We start from the raw sequence: 22,980 nt of genomic DNA, 5'->3' as shown, positions 1-22,980 counted from the left end.
GTTTTCTCTCTGCCCTTTTCCTGACAGCCCCCATTGTGTGGTCTCTAAGCAGCCCTACTGCAAGCAGCTGGAGGCGCTAATTTGTGGTTCACCGAGGTGTCAATTGAGTCTTAAAGCAAGGAAACAACAGCTGCAAAACAATACTTGGCTGTGGGGCAAATATTTTTAAAGGTAGACTGAAGTTTTGACTGTGATTTTAGATAAACAAAAACGCAAACCATAACTCTCCATCAAGTCACACGACAAAATAATATGCAGCCGGAGCTGAATTCATTGTGGAGTGACACTTCGCATCTTGTGCCGCTATTCAGAAAGGCTCTCACCATTTACCTTGACAAAGGACTTCCTTTGCACGATGAGAAAGTAGCTTCTGAAGCAACTTCGTGAGCTGCCTTCATCTGGAGTGCACTGCTGCCCGTGTTCAGACCTGTGACGGCATGGAAGAAGAGGGAGAGCGTCAGGGGCCTGCACGGAGAGAGACAGGAATGGAGAGGCCTCTGGGAACTCTGGAAAAACCGATGCCACCACAGGAAGACCAGTGTGGGGAAGGAAATGGAGATGGGGGTTTTCCCCTGTGATGCCTAAAAAATACAAACACCTCAAAGAGCTCTACTCTAACTGGGCAGGGTGCATGTATACGCACATCAGCCTCTCTGATGACACATGTACTGGACAAGACACACTGTATGGGACGCCGGCAGTGATGGCTCACACAGAATAGGCGCTGGCAACCAGTTCTCAGGAATAACCATCACCCTGGATCATAGCACCCACCCCACCCGCTCTCCAGCCCCTCTGCCAAACCCCCACCGAGGGCAGCGATTCTTCACTGAAAAGGGCAGAAGGGCTAAAAGAGGAGGCATGCTGCCCCTTCCCTGGGCTGGGGGAATTGGCTGTCCCAACACTCCCAGCCTGCCGGGGTCCCCTGATCGGGGGCTCTTGGGTTCCCTGGTGGTGGGGTTTCCCAGGCGGCTTCTGCTTCTCTCTGTAGCTCTCACATGTCCCCGGGGAGAGGGAAAGTGCAGCGGAGAGGTGGTTAGAGGTGCTAACTACAGCGACAGCCATACTAGCAGGAGCATTTGCATCCTTTTATTTTGGGAAAATGCTCAGCTTGAAAAGCAGAGATGGTAATTCTGAGTATGGACTGAGGGAGTTAAACCTAGGGGTGACTATATAATTCTGACTATATAATTTAGACAGTGTCATTTCACCTGTGAATGAATTAACACGTGTTATCGGTATGCTTAACAATGCCATAATTTTTGATGCACATCCAAGGGGCTACAGTTTAAACCAGAGTTACTCACCTTACCTGTCCAGTTAGGTACCAAATGCACTTAGCAAAAGCCTTCGTGGCGCTGATGTCCCATGATGTGTATCTGTTTGTACCTGCACAGTGCTGAGTAAGGTCTTAGTCTTGGGACCATGTGTGTAAATGTGGGCGGGTAAATACCTTTTAAGGTGTCTGCGGATTCTAATTTGGTGGCTCTCATGTGAAGAAGGTGATGACAGCAAGCAGCTAAGAGTCAGCCAGTGTTCATCTCACCAAAGTTTCGAGGACCTCCTGCAGAACACAGGCCTGCTTTCTACTCAACAGCTCAGCAAATCCTACTCTGTGGAGCGCACATCACCACCCCCAGGGCTGGCTCTCATCAGGCCTCTCAACCCAGGCGCTGCGCTGGGCCTTTAGCCTGCAGTGCCTGCTAAAAACTCAGAACCACCAGTGAAGCTGGGCTTTTCCACAACCAGTCTACCACTAATACTGCCCAAGCATTCCCCTCCAGAGACAGGTGATTCTGACGCACCCTAAGTCTATCCCTTAAACACATCTGTCTGAAGGAGACATCAAATGTGAACCAGGAATTACATGACATTAAGAGAGCACTTTCCATGCTTAAGGGGAAAACCGTGGCACCATGACATTAATTAAGCCATTCATGCATATTTCCCTCTGTATTAATCCACATACTTTTATGAAGGGGGTGAGGTGACTAATATTTTAAAAAGAAGGTACAGTATAATAAAAGAAAAATGACTGCAAATAATAAAGGTATAATAAGAAAGTACAAGAAAACAAAATTATAATTCAAACATACTCTAGATTAATGGAACTACATTTAAGCCTAAAATTTAGCTCTCCTAAGATCTGTGGTCCTCCCAGGAAAAGCAGTGCAGCCCTCCCAACACTGCAGGAGGGCCAGCCAGCATCACTCTGCCCTCTGACGACTGAGCAGCTGGGAGCCAGGGAAGGGGAAGAACTGGGACCACTCCTGCAGTAGCTGAGGACAAGTGACTACTGAGACAGGACAGGCCGTGCTCAGACTGTGGTGGCGTGGGGCCAGCACAAGCCCCATAGAGGGCTCTTCCAGAGGTCGTGTGCTGAGAAGGGACAGTTTTCGTGCACCCACTTGGGCCCAGTGACAGCTTTGTACACTGCAAACTCCCCAAGCCCTCAGAGTGTCCACCCTCCCCAGCCTGACACAGCCTTGAGTGCCAAATCCCCCGTCCTTACCTGAAAACTGTGCTACCGAGGCATGCGCCCCTCGGCGTCCGTCTTCCATCTGATCTGTATGTTCCTGCAGGGTGGACTTCTTCAGCAACTGGTAGGCTTTTGTTTCTACAGATTAAGGAAAGCACAGAATACTGAACTTCCTGCTGCTCAGAGAGGTTTCATAAATTCTTCCTATTAGGTTAACACTTTTCAAATGCATGCAAATTATTTTTTTTAATTTTTCAGAGATTCTGCAAACAAACAAAACACAATTTAGTTGAACTCAGGCTTCGAGACCCAAAGAAGAGTTGAGTTGTAGTTCATCTGCAGCAGGAAATTGATTTCCTGGGGCAGAGGCGTCATGAAGCTCAGTTTCTTTCCCTTCCAGGCTCGCAGGAGCAGCGGCAGTGAAGCTAGTGCCAACACCCTAGGTGGTCAGTGCCAGGGATGGCCCTGAACTCTCAGGCTCTCCCATGGGGGACAGGGTCCTGGAGAGGCTGCTAAGTGGTGAGTGTCAGAGCCGGTGACGGAAGATGAGCACAGGGTCCCAACCTAGGAATGGAACCCACAGGGAGGAGAGGGATGTGTGCAGGGGGCAGAGCCCACCCAGCCTGGTCTGGTGCAGCAGGCACTTAGCACCTTGGGAAGGCTGTAGGGAAGACAGCAGACAAACACTACACAAGGGCCCAAGCCACACAGGCAGCCTGGTCCCCCAGGTCTCAAGGACATGTCAATGAAACAGAGGATGAGGAATCTGTTCAAGCAAAGACAAAACAGAACAGCATCGATGTCCACATCTTTAATGTGGCCCCAAAAGGATTCTTGCTGTGGACATCGGCTACTGGTTGGGTTCCTGCTTTTTCTGGCTCAGTTTAAGACCCTAACTGCGAGTCTCTTATTACTGGATTAAAACTACTATTAGGCTGAAGAAGAAAGCATAACTCATCTTCCTCTACTGAAAATTAGTCAGGTCAAAATGAGTATTTGAAATGAAAATTGTACATAGGAATATTAAATGCTGTATGATTAAAATACACCTGGATCAGGAACTCTTAACTCTGAAGACAGGAAGTTCCAAAGCAGCACTTTTTAACATCACTGATCTGTGAAATCAGTTTGGTGTGATGAAACTAGTATTTTTTAAAATTTAACAAAGAAAATACCAAATGTAGTACATGCAGAAGGACAAGGACTGGTCTAACATGCGTATGTGTGCCATGTATATAACATGTGCACATGTGTAACGTGTCTGTGGCATGTCTGTGCATGTGCATGTCTGTACCATGTGTATAATATGTACACACACACACACACGTGCGTGTGTCTGTGCCAAGTGAGAAAGTGCTTTCTCCAGGCTGGTGTGGTGATATCATTACCAACCCTCCTGGCAGGATCACGTGACTTGCTGAAAGGTGACCTGGGCAGAGGAGACAGCAGTGAACTTGGGGTGTCTGAACCCCTAAAGGTAAAGAACCATTAGACATGACAATGACTTTGTTTCATAAGTATCAACCACAAGGTTTTTCAGCTTTTAGGATAATGACCACATGTCATTTCTAGATTCAATTAAACTTACTCGGTCAAGGGAAAGATAGCAAAGATAGAAGCAAAATAAGAATAAAAACAGAGCAGCTACTGGTCAACAGGAAGGAAGGAGAAACATCAAGCCAGTGCCCAAGGTGATTTCAGTCAGGGCGTGAGACAGGGCTGACACTGCGATGGTTTCAATCTAGCAAGGGAGCAAATCACCAACATTCAGGGAACTGAGTAACACTCTGTGTTCCCTGTCCCGGTCTCCTTCCCATCCTCCTGCATGGCCAGGGCCAGTCACTGGCTTTCCTGTCATGGCTGAGTGTGCTGCTGCTGACCAGCAGGCTTGGTGGGCAGTGGGGAGACAGCTCACTTTCGGGCCTTTCCACCCCTGCCTCACAGTGACGTGGCCTCACGGGCCTGCTACGGCCACTGAAGGCCACCTGGAGTAAAGCAATTTCCATGTGGGATGCAGCTGTTCTGCTCGGAGTCAGGGCTGGCAACATGAGGCTAAGGACTGGTGGGCATAGCACCACCAGGAGCCCCAGCACAGGCAGCCTCCAGACAGAGGCAAGTGTAAAAAGTTCGAGGATAAAGTGTCAACCCTTGCAGAAATCAACAGTAACTGAGGCACACCACAGACATGTAACCATGGCAGATGCACCAGGACTGGAATCATCCTCTCCAGTGTGGGTCACACCTGAAGTCAGAACCGTTGCTCTGGGAGACCATCAACATAGAGAAAGCAAGATGAATGGGGCTTGATTTAAAAAATAAGGTGCAGTTAAAGGCGACACAGGTTGACACATGGAGGATAGTTCAAGGACACAGTTCTGATAACCAGCCACAAGCGCTCGGTGGGGCTGTGAGTGATGGCACCGCACAGAGGTGACTCTGGCTAGGTGCAGCTGGAGTGCACACCCCATCCACTAGGGACAGCTGCCCCCTGTCCACAGCCATGGCTGCCAGGTGGGAAAGTGAGCCTGGTCTCATGAGACTCTGGTCTTTTCTTTGTTTTAAAAATACCAAGCCACTACAGGATCTAAACAGAACACATTTACAACCTGGAAACCAGATATCAGCAAGCAATATTTATGTTTACTAAAAGTGGCACAGGAATATGTAGGGGACTCTACAGCAAAAGGAGCCAAGCTGGACACTGGGTTCTCGATGAAAGACCTGTGACCTGGACCCACATAAAGGGAGGCTGCAGAGCTGGCTGAGATTAGCTGTCTGTAGCAAAGGACCAGGTTTCCCACTCTTTGGTGGCAAGAATATACTTCTTGCTAGGGGCTCTCAAACAATTCAGACACTCTCCTGCAATAGCCTGGGAGGCTTAGCCAGGATGCCAACTTCATGGTGTAACACAAGAAAGGCAATGGACACAAGTTTCAGGGCAACTCAGGCCCAGGCTTTTCTGGAAGAAAAAGAACAAATCAAGCAGTTCTAAGCTGCTCTAGAGTGGTGCACGCCTGTAATCCCAGCACATGGGAGGCTAAGGCAGAAGGATCATAAGTTTGAAGCCAACCTGGGCTACACACAAAAGAAAAGAAAAGAAAAGAAAAGAAACAAAATGAAATGAAAAAGAAAAGAAAAAAAAGAAAACGAAAAGCTATCCTGTGTTGCCTTACACACAATCACAGTTATTAAATTTATGAACAAGGAACAAAAGTTACAAATCACACAGTTCAAGTTAGCCTGCTATGAATGACAAAGGGACATGGTTTATATATTTCCAAAGGGAAAAGAATTCAGTCTTCTCAGCCACAATTTGAAAATTTGAGGACAGGGTGGCCATTATTCGCCTTCCAGCCTGTGACTCAGAACTCCAGAGAAACACTTCCTCCCATTAGCAATGTTAACTCTCAGAAAATTACTGAATGTGCAAATGATTACTTTAAACAAACGTTTCTAAAGCATTCACTTCTGTTCAACTGGAACAGTCTCTCAGACACAGAAACAACACACTCACGATCACAGCTATAGCTTTCAGTTCTAAATCTCCATCAAGCATCTCTGCTATTCAAATCTGTGTCAGGGTTTAGTTTAAAAGTAACAAATATTACAGTTGAAAACATGAAACAAAGCAGGGACCCCACCTTGTGCAGTGTCCAGCTCCAGGAGATTAAAATCTACCCTGTAAGTCCACACGAATGACACTACCAGTAAACCTACTTCCCCTATGGGTACATGCGCTGCTGGGCCCCACCATCCTGCAGTGTGCGGAAGATCACTAAGGCTCTTGCTTTCTTTTTGATACGCACTTTGTATCTAAAAATTAGAAATGGCTAGAAAAAGAGTGAAAACACACTAAACACAGGGAGGTAGGAGAGAGATGATGTTAAAAAGAGGAGAAAGAAAAAGCCTCAACTTCTTATCTTTTATTCTCTTTTATATGCAAATGTACACCTGCTAAAATACTTCTAAATCTACAAATAAAAAGAAAAAGAAAATATCTGATGAACAAGGCTTTTAACAACCCATTACAAGAGCCAGATAAATGCGGGCTCACCAGCCTCTAAGGGGTGTCTGAGGCAGAGGATCTGCCCATTGCTTTTGTAGAAATCCTTCATGAAAAAGAAGACTTGGGCTGGAGAGGGAGGGACAAAGGGAGACAAACAATGCCATCACTGGAGCTGGGAAAATGACCTTGAACCCACGAAGAAAGAAAGTGCCTGCTCCTGTGCGAAGTGGGTAGAAATTTTAAAATTTAATTTGAGGAATACTTTCTGTTCAGAGTCTCCTAGTGCTATTGCTTTCCACATCTCTACACGTTAAAAACGTATTTTTTTAATATTCCACTAGTGTGTTGATGATGTGGCAAACCCAGTTAGTTGCTTTTGCAAAATGAAATAAAAATAAAGATATATTTTGTAAAAATTAATTCCAAAGACAACTATTATCACTGGAAATCCAGAAAATATTTATCTCAGTAACGTGCATAAATGAAAATAAGAAAATGTTAGGGTATAGGTGCTTTTGAAATTCTGAAAAGACACAGAAAATTCATCTATTTTTAAAACTTTCTTTTTATAGGTCGTAAGTCTACGTGAATGTGAGACACATGTTTTATCCATAATGAGGATTACTTTTCACCTCCAGATTTGCTGTATAAACTCAACTCTACCAGTAGCCCTGGGCTGGCAGCTCTTGCCAGTTTTCTTTCCTTGGCCTCGTCCAGACACCTGGCGACTGGGAAGTGAGCTCCTAGCTCACAGAACTGCTCAGGCTGCGTCACAAATAGAGATTTGCAGGCTTGTGTTATAATCGCAGCAATGAAACAACTAAACCCCAAAACAAGTGCAGGCTTGCACCTAAACTAAAACACTCCCGAGCTGAAGTGCAAGTCTAGGGGACCATACTTGGCCCTTCGTGAAGGTCTGGGGGACCACACTTGGCCCTCTGTGTCCCCAGGTTCTGCATCCACAGATCCAACCAAACTCCACTGAAAGTATTAAGGAAAAATTAATCTGTATACTAAATATGTTCAGACATTTTTCCTTGTCACTGCCAAAACAATACAACATTAGCAACTAGTTATGTAATGTTTACACTGCATTAGGTATCACAAGTAATCTAGAGATGATTTCAAAGCTTACAGAGGATGTGTTCTGGATTCGAAGCAAATACCAAGATATTTCATATAAGAGACTTCAGTATGTGGGTTCTGTGTCCACAGGGATCCTGGGGTCAGTCCTCTGGGTGTACCAAGGAACCACTGCACCTCTGACAAACACCATGTGCTGTTTAATAACCGGAGGTGTATTTTCAATTCTCAGACTAACAGGACCCTTCACTGCTGACGTAATCCCCTTATTTTATAGTGAACAGTTCCCACACTCCTCCAAGCTGGGGACTGAACCTGGGGCCTGTACACGCGAAGTGCATATTCTATCTTGGAGCTACACTCTTCAGCTTTAAATCATTTTCTTTTCTTTTCTTTTCTTTTCTTTTGGAGACAGTATCATTATATAGCTCAGGCTACTCTTGAATACCTAGGCTCAAACCTTCCTCTTGCCTCAACCTCCTAAGTAGCAGGGACAATAAGCATGTCACTGCACCTGGCTACATATCTGACACCTTGTTAAGGCATCCTAGAAAAAGGACTCTAATTCTATCAGAACAGCTAAACATCTCCTCTCATAATTTGCTCCTCCTGCTCTGTGGTTCTCAAGCCTGGGAATTCATCTGGATGTGTTACAAGAGGCCTATGCCTGGGTCCCCACCCAGGGGTGCTGATGGTCAAGGATGTGGCAGTGTCATGGGGATTCCACCTATGACTCTACTGTGCAGCCATTATGGAGGCTTGGGAGACTCTCTTGGCACCAGAGGTTCAGATCCTTGGATGCAGAACCATCTAGTCAGCAGCTCTCCTCATAAAGGTGCCCTTAACTCTTTAATCCCACACTAAGTAACACCCTGACTTGGCCCCCACACACAGTGTAACAGGGAGTGCGTGCTATTACTAGCAGTAGGTCACAGGCACCATGGCCAACCCCTGCCCTGGAAACCAGGCCATGAGGTCTTGGATGGACAACCGAACAGCACACATTGGCTCCTGGTTTCACACAAGTGTGGGGTTCCCTGTGTCACCACTGAGTCATCAGTAAGCACTCCAGGGACAGGACAGGTGAAGCATACTGTTAGCAGTCTTGGTATTGGAGGTGATGCACTGCTCTTCTTCAGTCCTCACTGCAGTTTTCTCTCCCAGGATAAACCCAGTCACTAATGATGATCCTTTTCCAATGGTGTAAAACTCAACCACTAGTCCTGGGAGGCAGTGTCTATGAACCCTCGAAGCAGCACCCTGCAAATGCAGGCTGACCCTCAGACTGTGCATGACTCGCAGTGCTTCAGCTTCCAGACTGTCTGTGAGGAATGAATGCCTAGTGCGCAAGCACTTTCAACACAGCTTGACCAGGAGGATTGGTGTCAGAGAGCGAAAGCTGAATGGACATTCTTAGAGGCTTAATCCTCTTGAGATAAAAGCCGAGGGTCCTTTTCACATGGGGCTAAGGAGATGAGTTTTGCCAGGATGGGCACGTGGGGTGGGAGAGTGCTGGTGGTGGTGGGGGGTGCACTCTGGGGCTGGGGGTTTCCTGAGAGTAGTGACCAGGTCTCTTCTGACCCTGGTACCCCAGAATGCAGCCCAAGAAAAGGGGTGATGTCAGGTGAATGATATGTCAAGTTATTAAACACAAGACTACAGATTCACAGACATCAGAGTTGATCTTGATTTCTAGCTGGACACCTTAGTGAGAACAGCCAGACAAAAGCAGTAGATGATGGTAATGAAGCCGGCCCTGAGGTACAAGTGTAGGAGCACACACGCTGGCTGCAGGCGTGGATGTGTGACAGGAGCCAGTGCTTTGTGAATCTTAGCCCAGCATGCTTATAGATGCCTTAGAAGCAGGCACTTTAAGAGTGAGCCCCCCTCCCCAAAAGACCACAATTTTGGGGTGATAAGCACGTAAGAAGGGGAAATACAGATACAAGAACACTGGCACATGTGATTCCCTCAGCACAAAATGAGATCGCGGCCTCGGCAACAGAAGGAACCCTGGAGGACCCAGAAACAAGAATGCTCCCCAGCCCTTTTTAGAGGGTTTCCCACACCCAGCACAAACGCTCATAGCTGGAGACACTGTGCCTCGTTCTGGTGCAATGAGGAGTCCACAGCTCTTTTGTTTCTGACCTCATGCTGTAATTATGCTTGGCAGATGCTCTGCCAAGTGTGTGGCACCTCTCAGATATGCTGTATGCTGCAGGGGGTCAGCAAGATCACCCAGGGCTAGCATAAACCGTGTATTCATTCAACTATTTCCTGGGTGGAGCACCACACAGTACACATTCTGGGAAATGCTGCACTGCCCAGCGGCACTGAAGAGGCAGCACCTGAGGGAGGCCTGCTGCTGGGTGGCCTGCAACATTCCCAGCTGGGAGCACATACCGGTTGCTGAGGGCATAAGGCCTCCCAGGCAGAGATGGCCAGCCTTGCCCAATGGGATTCCAGAGCTGCTCCTTTAGCTTTCTAGGACTCCTCTAGTGTTTCCTCACAAGATTAATTAGAAGTTCCAAACATGTCCTGAAACTTCTTCAAGACTGGTAGGTACACCTCCTTCTGGACTCAAACCATCAATTATGTGCTCACATGGAAAATGCTGACAGGAACTAAGCGGCACCACTGGGAAGCGCATACGCCTGGCCCTGGTTCGTGTGGCTCCCTCTCTCAGCCGCAGCACCACACTGGGAGCCTGGACTCCTTCAACTGCATCTCCATCCCCTGCTTCTCTTCTTTGAGTTTGTTTCATGAAGTTCCTTTCACCAAGATGTCCCACTGTGGAGACGGTAATGACTTGGGAACCAGCACAGAAGACCAAACATGCCTCCAACATGCACAGGAGTGGTATTACACATCACAGATGGCAGGTACCGATGCCATGTACTAAGTGTCTAGTGTCACAGATGGCATGTATCGAGTGTCTAGTATCTGCTCGGCACTTGCACACACGATCCTGATAGGCAGAACACTTGCTTTCCTTGTACAGAGGACCATGGTCTGAAGGAACAGATAGGAGGGGACAGTGCTGGCAGATGCCAAATCCAAGCTCAACTGCTGTATCTCCTGAATCCCAGGGGACAGGCTCTGCCATATTCCTTTTCTTTGGAATATTCTAGAAGGAATACAGCTCATGAAAGTACAACAAACATGCAGCTACAAAAACAGGAAATCCAAGAGAACTATTAGGAGGGGATAAGCAGATTATATCTTAAATTGACCTCTACAATTGTCCTACTCTACCAAAAGCCCATCTCTTCTCCAAATAACTATGCCAGATACAAAAATTTAGTAAGGGGATGATGGTCAAGAACTGAGAGACCAAAGCAGCTGCAATGGCTGACACAGCAGCAGCACTATGGCGAGCTGAGCAGCACTGCAGGGGGCCCTCAAATATCAGCTTGGTGGGACTCTGAGGAGTGGCACAGAAGGACAAACCGGGCTGCAAGGACAGAGCACCAAGGCTCCAGCAAGTTCACTAAATTTCTTACTTTGCCATATAACAGGACAAAGTTAAACTTCTAGCTACTGATGGGTTTATGACAGGTTTCTGGGATTATGAATCCTTTTTAAAATCATAATGGTAGTGCTTGGGAGGCTGAGGCAGGAGGATCACTGAGTTCGAGATCAGCCTGAACTGCATAGTGAAACCCTGTCTCAAAAAGACACAGACACACACATGGATACACAAATCTTAATGATGAGTAGCCCCAATTACTACCCCTAGGCACATAGTACTTCTTCGGCAAGGAGAAAAGAAAGTAAATGACATATGTATTAATTTTGGAAAGTGTCACCTGTATTCACAGCAAGGGAGACCAGAAAAGAATGGGCACTGGGTCATTTCCTGGTTTCTCTTCAGTAAGAATTTATAATCTTAACTGGAATAAATGCAGAGGCCACTGGATACTTCTGCATTCAAAGGTAAATGCAAGAAGGCATGTGAGTGACTTCCTGGTTATCTGCAGTTGGAGACTGTCTACATTTCTGCTATTAATCAAAATAATCAACAGGCCCCCAGAGAGTTTTCTCAAAATGAAGAATAAAAAACACAATGAATATTGCTGCAGGAAAATGTTTAAAAGAAAAGAAAATCTCTAAATTTTGGAGTGATATATTATCTGACACATAAAATATATAATCATTGCCCCACTATAAACTCTTTTTTCAAAATCAGAGTTCATTAGAGAAACATGAGTTGAAAGAATGAATTGTCATGCCATGTATTGCACAAAGTAAGCCGCTCCTTTCTGCTCAAGAACAAGAACAACACAGCACATATGCAGATGCATGCCTTGGCTCCTCAGGGCGAGGGCGGAGTCGCTTGTATAAATATTTAAAGTCAGACCTTTGCATTTATAATGAAGCCAGGCACCACTTTACAAAACAAGGTACTAGTAAATTTAGATGTACAAAAAACAGGGCTCTGTTCAGAATACTAATTGCTGCTGTTGATATTCTAAACCTAAAAATTATAATGGTATCATTCAGATTCCATCTAAACACACCTAACACATGTTCTGAAATCTTAACAGGTCTTGCTACAAAGCCTGACTGCTGAAATTTTTAAATTACCAGATGAGCTTTATAAGGGAGGCACAGGCAAGCTTCCTGTCTGGCTTTTTTCCTGCTCTTGTTTTAATGATGTACCTTCAACTACTACAGCAAAGAAAGGAGTAAAGCCAGAAGCATCTTCAGCCTGCAGGCTAATGACTGGGTATCCTGGGAGCTGGCCAGGGGGTGTTCAACAGCAGGCTGCAGACGTGGATGCATAAGAGCCTCAGAAGGAGCTCCCTGGATGCGGTCATCTGCCACCTTATTCATGGGATGCACTGTGTTCTTCTGCCTGCCCTCTGCTCCAGTGAGAGGCAGTGGAATATGCTTAATCTCTGAGGGCCATAAGCTGCTCACCTGGAAGGTCCGGATTATATAAGACTGAACCTGGGCTGGGAGCTGTTGAGGTGGCTGACACCTTACCTGTAACTGGCACCTTTGCACACATGCTTTCTTGTTCACTCTCATCTTCTTCTAAAAACCAAACACATTATAACAAAAACATATTTCAAAGTTATGAAACAGATCGTTGTTATTGTAAATACAGGTGAGGCAAGTGAGCCTCAAATGCTGGGCGCATCAACCAACTAACTTCTCAGTACTTTCTGTGAGCACCTCACAGCTGTCCTGGAAGTTACAGGGCAGCGACCATCCTGTGAGAAATGCACATGAGACTGGCATGTGTAGCAGTAAGGTTAAAACACAATTTCTGGGTACTAATATTGACTGTTGAATTTTGTGGCATACACTCATTATTTAGACTTTGATAAGGTTCTATTAAAATTAAAAAGCATATACAAAATTAAGGGTAAATTCTATTAAGTAATTTCAAAAACCTCACAGTACATTATGGAATCATTTTAATTGATGTATCTCTGAACTGTGGGCTCAAAATGATCTCCTGCCAAGTGATTAAGTTTAACTTTCACAACTGAAACACCTATTTCATTAGAAACTGACAAGAAGTACAGACCTACTGTTAGGCTTCTCATTCCTGTTAGACTGAACAAGAACACACTATGTATTTATCGGGAGGTGGTATAAAACAGGTAACACATGTGCATTAAAACCAACGATGTCCTGCAGCCAGCGGTATTTAGAAATGCACCATGACACAGGATATCACAATGACTCTGGAAGCCCCCTCACGGTGGACAGACTCTGTAGTTACCTTGGTCCCTCATGCGAAGGCTGCTGAGCCGGAACGCAGGTTTTGCTTCCTTTATCCCCGTACCCTCCTGCAGAATAGACGGCATGCTGCACGATGATTCATCACTGTGGATGGCTGACCTGGCCTCACACTCTGCTGGGAGACCTTTGCTCAATGCTGCTGCTGTCTACAGTGTTTAAAAGGAAATACAAAGAAACCAAAACAAAGAAACCAAATCATAAGCACGTTCTCCATGGTCTCAAAGATCCAGACTTCAAATATAATTTTAGGTTAAGCTTTACTTAAGATTTAGTTTGCTTCCTAACATTAACTGAAATAAAAATGTCCTCAAGATAAAATACCATCTGGCTATGGCCTAGCATATTTTAATTCTTTATAACACTTTAAACTCATAAAAACATATTTTTTGAGGACTAAACTTAGAGAAGTATGTGTATGTGTGGTGATCAGCTCTATTTATCTGGGCTGGTTTACCTCCTTCCAATATAAACAGAAGTCAGGTCCCCAGATCTCCTTTCTGAAGGAGCATGAATTCTATTTTCCGGGTGTGTAACATAGAGTTGGTTGTGACTAAGAAAAATCTGTGAAGATGTGATCTTGCAATACTCTAACCTCCTAGAAATGATCTCTGAGGTTCCCCCAAAAGGGAAGACTGCAGAAAAACTTGGTGGCTGAGAAGGATGCATGGCACAAAACCACGGCTGCTGTGTTTCTGAACCCTACTCTTCAGGCAAGGATTAAGGCAATCTATGCTCCGCTTTTACGTCCATGGTGAGCTGGCACACTGCCTATCCTTTTCATAGCACACCGGACTGGCCTGTCCTGACCTATATGCAGGGCAGCAGAGATGCATCACAGCCAACTTGAGAGGTGAGGAAACAGTGTCACTTCTCACATAGGCTGAGTACCTAGGTCCTTCAATTTCCAGGTCAGTGCTTTTCCCTCAGGACATAAAAATAGCCAGAAAACGAGGATTAAATGGTTAGCAGACAGCCACCAACCACACCATCCCACTACCAGAGTATATCTTCCTCTCAGTTCCCGTTCAGAAGTGGAGCTAGAGAAGACAAAGTTATTGACAATGGTGGCACATATGGGGCAGCAACCAGCCCACCCTGGGAGCTAGGCACACAAGATAAGGTGGTACAGCAAAGCCCAGGGGCAGCCTGCAATCCTTTATTGCTTGAATGACTCAGTGACAGGAAGAAGGAGCGCCTTGCTTGTGATTCACATGAGAGAGGGTGGACACGCTCTGAGGAAGAGGCACTGAGGCTGGGTGTGGGAGACCTGGCTTGGTACGTGTGGCTTTGCAGCTCCCTCAGGCGCTTGCCCTCTCCCCTCCCTGGGGCTGACTGCCTGTGGGCCCCATGGCCCATGCTAGCAGCTGGAGCAGCTGGTTTAGCAATGGTGGTGGGGGTTAAGAGTTTTAACCACTGGCCAAAGGATTGGCATCAAGTTAGCCCTTCAGGCTGGGTCTTTTGCAGCCTAGTGGCGATGACTCTGTTGAGATGACCTGCTATGTTTCCCCATTCCTGCAGACTGGACTCGCATACAGAGGCTGCCTCCTGGAGCGCAGGCCAAGGCTGGCTCTCACCACAGCTCTCATTCTACCCCTCCCTGCTGCCTACGTACAACTCTGCACTGTGCCTACTCCTGAACGCTGCCCAGGGAGAGAGAGTAATGTAGACAGGGCCCCTTGAAATGCCAACCTTCAATTGCCAGTGTGCTCTCTGCACTGTCCTAGGGGAGTGGTGTCTCTCTTCTAGTCCAGTCTGTGTGTGCCCAATAATCGTGGGTATATGAAAAGCATTTTATAATATGAACAAAAAGAACTGACCTAAATCCCACAGTGAAAGCTGTAATTTTCATTTTTCTGAGGTTTAGCACTAATTCACACATCCTGAGAGACCTTTAAAAATATATTTCTAAACTTATACCATCTTAATGTAACAAATAATTTCTTGACATGCCATTTTAATGACTGCTTTAACAACTTTTTAAAGAATAAAACTGTTAAAAGACCAAAGTTCTTTGTACTTTCTACCACTGAATTTGCAGATAATGTAAAGATTCATAGGTTTGTAAGCAATTTAAAATAAACAACTTTCCTCCTCTGAACGCTGAAACTGTTTTGGATTATCAGTGACTCAGATCACGTTTCCTAGTGCCCTGTGCAAGTTAACCAGGACCAAACTGGAGTCACTTACACCAAGACAACAAGTTGAAGTCAGGAGGCCATGAAGGAAGAGCCCTCCTGCATGAATGCCTACAACAGGATCTGAGCAAGAAATTCTCCAAAGTTGCACTTCTCCAGATAAGGCACTTGCCCAACTTTCCACAGGAGTTGCCTGCACAGGCACACTTGTCTAACAGTGGTGCCTGAGCCAAGGGCAAGGCCTACAACATGATCCTGTACCAAGTGTCTCTGTTTCAAGGTAGCTGGCCTGGACTCCTCCTTTTGTTAATGTTCCCCTGTTCTGAAAGCTTCTCCTTTGCCCCCAGCCCCTGGAGGCCCCGATGGTCCACCAAGCACACATATCCAGGACTGCTAGTCACTACTAGTCCCAAATAAACTCATGGTGTGGGACAGCTGGTCTCCACTTCTTGTTTTAGACTGACACTTTCACCAATGACACACAATTAATCTTACTCTACTGTATATCCATTTCCTATCGGATCCACTTGTACTTGAGTTGAATGTAAATTGAGCTTCACAGAATGAAGAACACAGAATACAATGCTACAATAATCCTGCAAACATCATCCCACTACTGCTACTTGTTCTGTGCTGAGCACTCTTTTTCCATCATGAGGTGTGGAACCCAGTAAGCAGACAGCTCCACCACTTTCACTTATTTTGTACATTTCCCCCCATTTATCTTTATTATTCAATATTCACCTCTAGGATTTCTTTTTCTTTTTTTATAGAAACATCATAAATGAACTCATTTCTTAAGATAATTCTATAGACAATTTTTCAAAGATGAGGACTTCATATATATAAAGTGTGGTAGACGGTCAAATTGCAGCATGAGAATGGTTGGCTCAACTCTTCTGGACCATAGAGCCCACAGAGAGGGCAGTGGGTCTTTCCAGGGACCCTCTGAGAAGGAATTCACAATATACATCCCCAGCAAGCAGCAGACAATGGACAAGTGACACAGAAACAAGTCAGCCTCACATAAGGACCTGTCAAATAAGGTTTTAGTCAAAAACTACTTCTGCAGAGTCAGGAAAAACATTGGTGACATATCCTCAGGATGCACTGTTTGTAAATGCTCCAGGACTCAGTATTTCTAAGGAAACCCCAAGCTGAAGAGACTTACCTAAGAGTTCAGGCACTAATTCCACCTGCAAAGTACAGAGGAGTTAACAAGCTCTCTTATACATCACACACTGCAAAAAGAGCTCAGTCTCTGAAAAATACCTCCAGGTGCTAACTTTCCATGGGCTTTGGACAGTGCTTATGAATGGACCAGTCTTAACTTGCCTGTTAGGAATAAAAGTACCCTTGGAACCACAAACATTTGGAACCTAGGAAGGCAAATGAGAATATTTCACTGTTCTCAGCAGTGTGAAGCCCCATCGAGATCAACAAAGAACTCCTCACTGTTCTGCCACTCTAGGACCAGGAGATAGGGCACAGAAACAGCTGCCAGGGCACACACAATCTGCAGAAGGGCTGATGCTGGCACTCCCGTACTTAACACTGATGGCAGGTAGGCCACTCTACAATTTATACTTAGTAGTATTCCTAGACTCAGTAGTAGTATGCACACAAGAGTGCAGTGCATGTTTGTCAGCAGACAAATATTAAAGGCCACATGCTAAGTGAAGGAGAGGAAGGGATTTCAATCCATGAAGTAATTAAAAGAAAGGAGAGGGGCTGGGGATTTAGCTCAGCGGCAAAAGCGCCTGCCTGGCAAGCGCAAGGTCGGGAGTTCGGTTCCTGGTACCGGAGAAAAACCAAAAAAAATAAAAAAAATAAAAAAAATAAAAGAAAGGAGAACATGCTGCTATGAGCCAGCAAATGAGTATTCCTAGACTTAGTAGTATTCCTAGACTTAGTAGTATTCCTAGACTCCACAAGAATTTCCCTTACAGTTCAGTTTAAATATGGATCCTATTACATATAGAACCATGAGACATCTAGGCTCTTAATTTATATCCAGGCACTTATCAATTATGATATTTAAATGCATAGACAGATGGAGCTATTAATGGAAAAGATATTGTGCCTAAAACACTATTAAGAAAAATGAAAGTCACAGTTAAGCTGTTTAAAAAGCTGCAACAAAACATATAAATTTGAGAAGTTCTTATAAATCAATAAAAAACTATGACTTATCTAATAGAACTGCTAAATCATGAAAGAAGAAACACAAATGGCTCACGAATAGGTAGGAAACAAGTTTGACCTGAATTGTAACAAAAAGGCCAAATGAACAAAAAAGACTGGATGTCATTTTCACCTCTCAAATTGGTTTTTTAAAAGTCAGTAGTATTTAGTTTTATGAAGAACTCAGAGAAATGACATTTTCATCCATTACTGCTAACTCTGATGACCCTTGCAGGGTGAGATTTGGTGGTGCATAACAAAAACCTGAAAGATGTAGATACCTTTTGACCTAATAATTCTATACCTGGGAACTCACTCTGAGGAAATACCACAGATACTTGGAAAAGTGAATTGCACAGTTGAATTGAGAGTGCCTAAACCCACTGGAAACGAGGGAGGGACACACAATGGCAGGGAAGAAAAAACTCTTTGCTACAAGCAGGGAAGAGGAGATTATGTACACAAGAGTGCAGTGCATGTTTCTCAGCAGACAAATATTAAAGGCCACATGCTAAGTGAAGGAGAGGAAGGGATTTCAATCCATGAAGTAATTAAAAGAAAGGAGAACACGCTGCTATGAGCCAGCAAATGAGTATTTAGAAACTAATAAGACAGCTGACCATTAGGGGACAGGCTTCCTGGTGAACAAAACCAGTGTGCTTATGATGGGGGGACAGGCCCGGCCCACTCTGAGTGACATTAGCAGGCTGCTCGCTGTGTCCGAGTTCTGCCGGCTGGAAACAGACAGGACTTGGGAGAAAGGGAATATGAAGCCACTTTTATTTTAATAAAGCACCCAACTAATTTTTTTCACATAAAGTAATTACAAATTTTTCTCAATTAAAAGCATGCGGCTCAATTATATAATTGCATAACAGGTTATGCGGGCGCTGCTGGCTCTCATCTGTCTCAAGGGGACATATTCTGAGTTTCGGCAGCTTTGATGATGTGTTTACCCAAGAGAAGGGGCTGACAGCAGCAGGGCCCACAGGTAAACATCATCTACATGTGGATGTTTAATTAGCCATTTACTTGAGAGACCAAAGTAAATATTTCTGAGCTTCATGAGACTCTGAACCAACGGACTCATAATAGAAATTTCTTAAATTCTGAAAATCACTTACTTTTAAGAGTTTATCTAAAAAGAGATATTTAACCTGCACTCTTTACTAAAAATCAGTATCTTTTCAAAACACAGAAACAACTCAAAGATACTTTATTTTGCTCATCATACAAGGACGATGTGGGCTGGGGCTGCTTGCTTTGCAGCTGAGCTTGTGCTTAGCATGTGCGAGACCCTGGGTTCACGCATGCATGTACACACACACACACACACACACACACACACACACACGATGGTGGTTTTAGAACCCACAAAAGCATTTGATCCCAAGGTGCACATGGCTGGCCCTACCTCTCTCAGTTTGGTAACACTGTGTTTTGTGCCTGGGTTTTCCTCAGCCTCGCCTAAATGGGTGAGAAAGCACATTTGCTTCCATTCTGAAGTATAGATTTTGCCACCAGTATTGGTAATTTTTACTACTGTCACTCTACTGGGGGAGGCAGCACATCATTTGGCTCATTAGTTATTCACTGGGCAGCTTTCCTCCTGACTAAAAATAGAGGTATTTGAGAAATACCTCTAATTTGAGAAACTGTGACTAGGCTGGTCGTTTAGAACTTGGAACATGTTCTCTAAGTTATAAATACCCTAAAGGAAGAAAAAGATGACCAGAGAGCAACTGACAGTCAACTAACACTTACTCCCTCCTTCACAATGCTGAGACATGGTGCACTCAGAATGAATGAGAATAGAAAAGAATGTTGCAAAAGAGTGTTAAAGAAAATGGACAATAAAACCTGAAACAGTCTCCTTAGGATCTGTATTAGTCCACAAACATGCAACAGATCTAAAAAAAACCAGAAATTCTTTCTTCCTAAAGCACATTATTTGAAAATGGCCCCATATCTTAAGAAAACAAAAAGATGGGCTATTTATTGAGTCACATACAATGTGACAAAATGAAAATGCTTGGGAGAACGACACAAGCCTGCCTGAAGAGGGGTGGGATCATGGGAGGCAGGGGAATGGCATCTGTGTCTTCAATGGTTCATTTCCTCTACTCTGCACACCCTTTCTCCCAGGGCCAGCGAGCACTAAGACAAAAACTCTCAGTGGGGGCTGCTGACCGCTCTCCTGTGCCTTCCTTGGGAATCTGCCCCACTGTTTCCTTTCCTGTTTAGCACATTCAAACTCTCCTCCTGCACCAGCTCGAGTCAGAGTGTCCCTTCCCCTTGCCGGATCCATGGCAGGGCTGGCTCCTCCTAACCAGAGATGGCACTCCCTAAGGACTGCAGCACTCAAGTCCAGCAGCTTTCCAAAACCTACCAGACTAAACAGTGTCCCCAGCCCAGGGCCAGCAGGATCCCCAGCAGGGCCCAAGACTGCCTTGGGCTCTTTCCCACCAACAGGACTACAGCCTGCCCTGCTGCCTCCAGCACAGCTCTGTTGCCTTGATATGCACTGTGATTCCCAGCCTGCTCTCTGGCTCTTAACTGCCCATCCTTGTTGCCCCAGGGCCCCCAACTCTTACTCTGTCAAATGTCTGTGTCTCTGTGCTCCCTCCACCCTAATGCCTGCCTCACTGCTTCTCAGGTGGCCTGGGCCCCTTTTCTGCAGGACTCACGCTCTTTGGTGCTCCTTCATTCCAAGCACCTGCTGTGCCATCCCTAGGAAGAAGGGACCACATCCACACTTATTGCTGATTGGTTCTGGGAGGCAGGATAAGTACAAAAATGATGAGTAAAAAATAAATTGTTTTGGCTGGAATGGGGAGGAAGTCCTGAGGCAATCGACATCCACAAGTTCTAACTTGTGCATCAAGTACCAAGCAAAGGACAAGTACCACGACAAAACTGTCACATCGAAATACATCAAGGACAAATTAATGAGTATTAAAGAAGCTGAGTACCAGGGTATAACTGAATTTCTTTCCTTTAAATGGCTCTGGGCTGGTATCTGTGTAGGGTGATGGATGTATATATATTTGCTGAAATAACGTGAAGGACCTTACAGTATTTTGTGGTACTGTTTAGAGTATACAGAAAACCGTATGTTTCCAAGTTCCCCAGAAAATGCTTGGTAGGTACATTCAATCAGGTCACCGCTGGGATCTGAATTAACATTGTCAGGATTTCCACACAAAAAATTAGGCAAAAGGCCTAAGATCAGAAAGTTAAACCAATCCCAAAGCCTTACTTATTACTTCCCTTATCACTTTCTCAAATACGTTAATCATTTTTGAGAATATGTTATTCCTCAACTGGATAACATATAATCTTGAAATTTATTCTTTTAAAAATAAATATTTCTGACCTTTGACCCCTTGTCCACGTTTTGAACTGAGAATAGAGAGCTGAGCCACCTACCTCTTTGTGGAGAGACTGGCTAAGTTTCTTCAGGCTGGCGGCAGGCTGGACAGACGGTGCACTGTGGAAGCTCAGGTCTGGCGCCTGTTCAGATCTGTGAGACACGAACAGGAGATGTGTCACATGTTTACAGTACTGGGTGACTTACAACAGTCCCACATTTCTAAAGGACTTACAGCCTAATTGGAAGAAGAAAGCTTACCCAGAGAAGTCTGCAACCTAACATATCCTGGACTAAAGAAAATTTGAGCCCAAATATCATTTTTTAAGCTTTTAAATATTTTTTGGTAATAATTTCCTTACTGGATGGGCATTTTCCACTTTGGCTGCACACAGAACCCCCTGGGGAGCTTTGTGACGCCTGGGTGCCTAACCCTCAATGAGCGGCTCATGGGAGGGCAGCCCGGAACTGGTGTGTTTTCAAGAAGCACAGTGAATCTCAAGTGCAGCGGGGTACCTGGGAAGCATAGTACACATGGTCAGCCCCCTAAACTTAAGAAAAAAAATCACATCTTCATCTGAAACACACGATTTTTATTACCCCTTTACAATAACCTACTTACAATTTTAAAAAATTAAAATAATATAGGAAAGAGTTGAAAAGTAAGTTTGGATTGCTATTCAGACTTTGATATTTATTATACTTAGAGGAAAAATTTCCTGGTTGCAGGAAATATATAAGATGAGCCTGGAACATTCACTGAACCTGAAAAGAAGGAAGGGCTCCAGAATTACTGAGTCCTCTCAAATGGACCTGGGGGCTATCATAAAAGGAATTCTAACTACAGATGGGGCAATCTGAGCAGCAAAATAACGACAATAACAATGATAACTGCAAGGGACTAAAACACAACTCATTTATAAAAATCTACAAGTTTGAGTTCATTTAAAATGAATAATAAATAAAACTTAAAAAATAAAAACTTGCATACAGCCTTAAAAAGGAAAAAAACCTTGTTACACATTATAACATGGATGAATCTTGATGACATTATGCTATGTGAAGTAGCCAAAGACAAAAGAAGAAGATACCATACGAAGACCCCAGAGTAGGAAGTTTATGGAGACAGAAAAGGGAAGTGGGGCTGGGGAGAGAAAAATAGGAAGATGCTTAATGGGCAGAATTTCAGTTTCCTAAGATGATTTTACTGATTTGCTGAACAACAAAGTGAATATACTTAACATTACTGAACTGCACAGCTAATAATGGTTAGGATGGTGGTGGCTGAGGTAGGATAGCAAGTTCGAGTCCAGTCTGTGCAACTTAGCTTCTTAGTGAGTCCCGCCTCAAAATAAGAAATAAAAAGGGACTGTGGATGTAGCTCAGTGCAGACTTGGATTGAATCCCCAGTACCAACACATGTATACACACATACACAAAACAACAACGAAAAAGGTTAAATAGTACATTTTGTTATGTGTTTATCACAAAAACAAAATAATTTAAAACAAACTTTTGGACACTACTAAGGCAAAACTTTTGGAAGCTGTTTCGGTAAAAACTTGTTATTCTGAAAAATGGTCTGCCAAGGGATTAAATCGAGCATTTGTACTAACTGTAGTTCAAAAAAATACCCCTGTACTGCAGAGTTATAAATAGCTGATGAGTAAAAGTTCCTCCAAGAAGTGTAGAAGAATAGTCAAGCTGAGAAAGCCAGATTAATGAACAGGTCTAGGAAATGTTTCCATTTGTGAAAAGTAGATAAGAGAATACCTTACGCAGGAGGTGCCTGACTCTAAGGCATGACCTACAGGCAGTCTTGGTATCACCAACCTCAGGTTGATCATATTCCATATGCTGTTTGAGCAGATGCCAGTGGACATCAGCACCACTGTGACATTCTACTGCCAAAAACCTAGCCTGGAACAGTACCACACATCTGGATCTAACCAGCAGGCTATAGTAC

At 44.5% G+C, this 22,980-nt stretch overlaps 1 protein-coding gene across 3 annotated transcripts in view; it reads right to left on the bottom strand.

Moving 5' to 3' along the window:
* The window catches only part of Kiz (kizuna centrosomal protein), an 87,031-nt gene that overhangs the window by 9,939 nt on the left and 54,112 nt on the right, over window positions 1-22,980 (bottom strand). For all 3 annotated transcript variants that reach the window (XM_005380949.2, XM_005380950.2, XM_013512366.1), the window contains 5 exons: window positions 21,074-21,167; window positions 13,306-13,471; window positions 12,558-12,608; window positions 2,513-2,617; window positions 331-427 (listed from right to left, as the gene is read on the bottom strand). In XM_005380949.2, the coding sequence (XP_005381006.1) occupies window positions 331-427; window positions 2,513-2,617; window positions 12,558-12,608; window positions 13,306-13,471; window positions 21,074-21,167 (513 nt within the window). The remainder of the gene's footprint in view (window positions 1-330; window positions 428-2,512; window positions 2,618-12,557; window positions 12,609-13,305; window positions 13,472-21,073; window positions 21,168-22,980) is intronic.

This window comes from Chinchilla lanigera, unplaced genomic scaffold (genome assembly GCF_000276665.1).
Source record: "Chinchilla lanigera isolate Chin_1 unplaced genomic scaffold, ChiLan1.0 scaffold00014, whole genome shotgun sequence".
Lineage (NCBI taxonomy): Eukaryota > Metazoa > Chordata > Mammalia > Rodentia > Chinchillidae > Chinchilla > Chinchilla lanigera.
The sequence above is the reverse complement of the archived record's forward strand: the minus strand, read 5'-3'. Positions and strand labels throughout refer to the sequence as shown.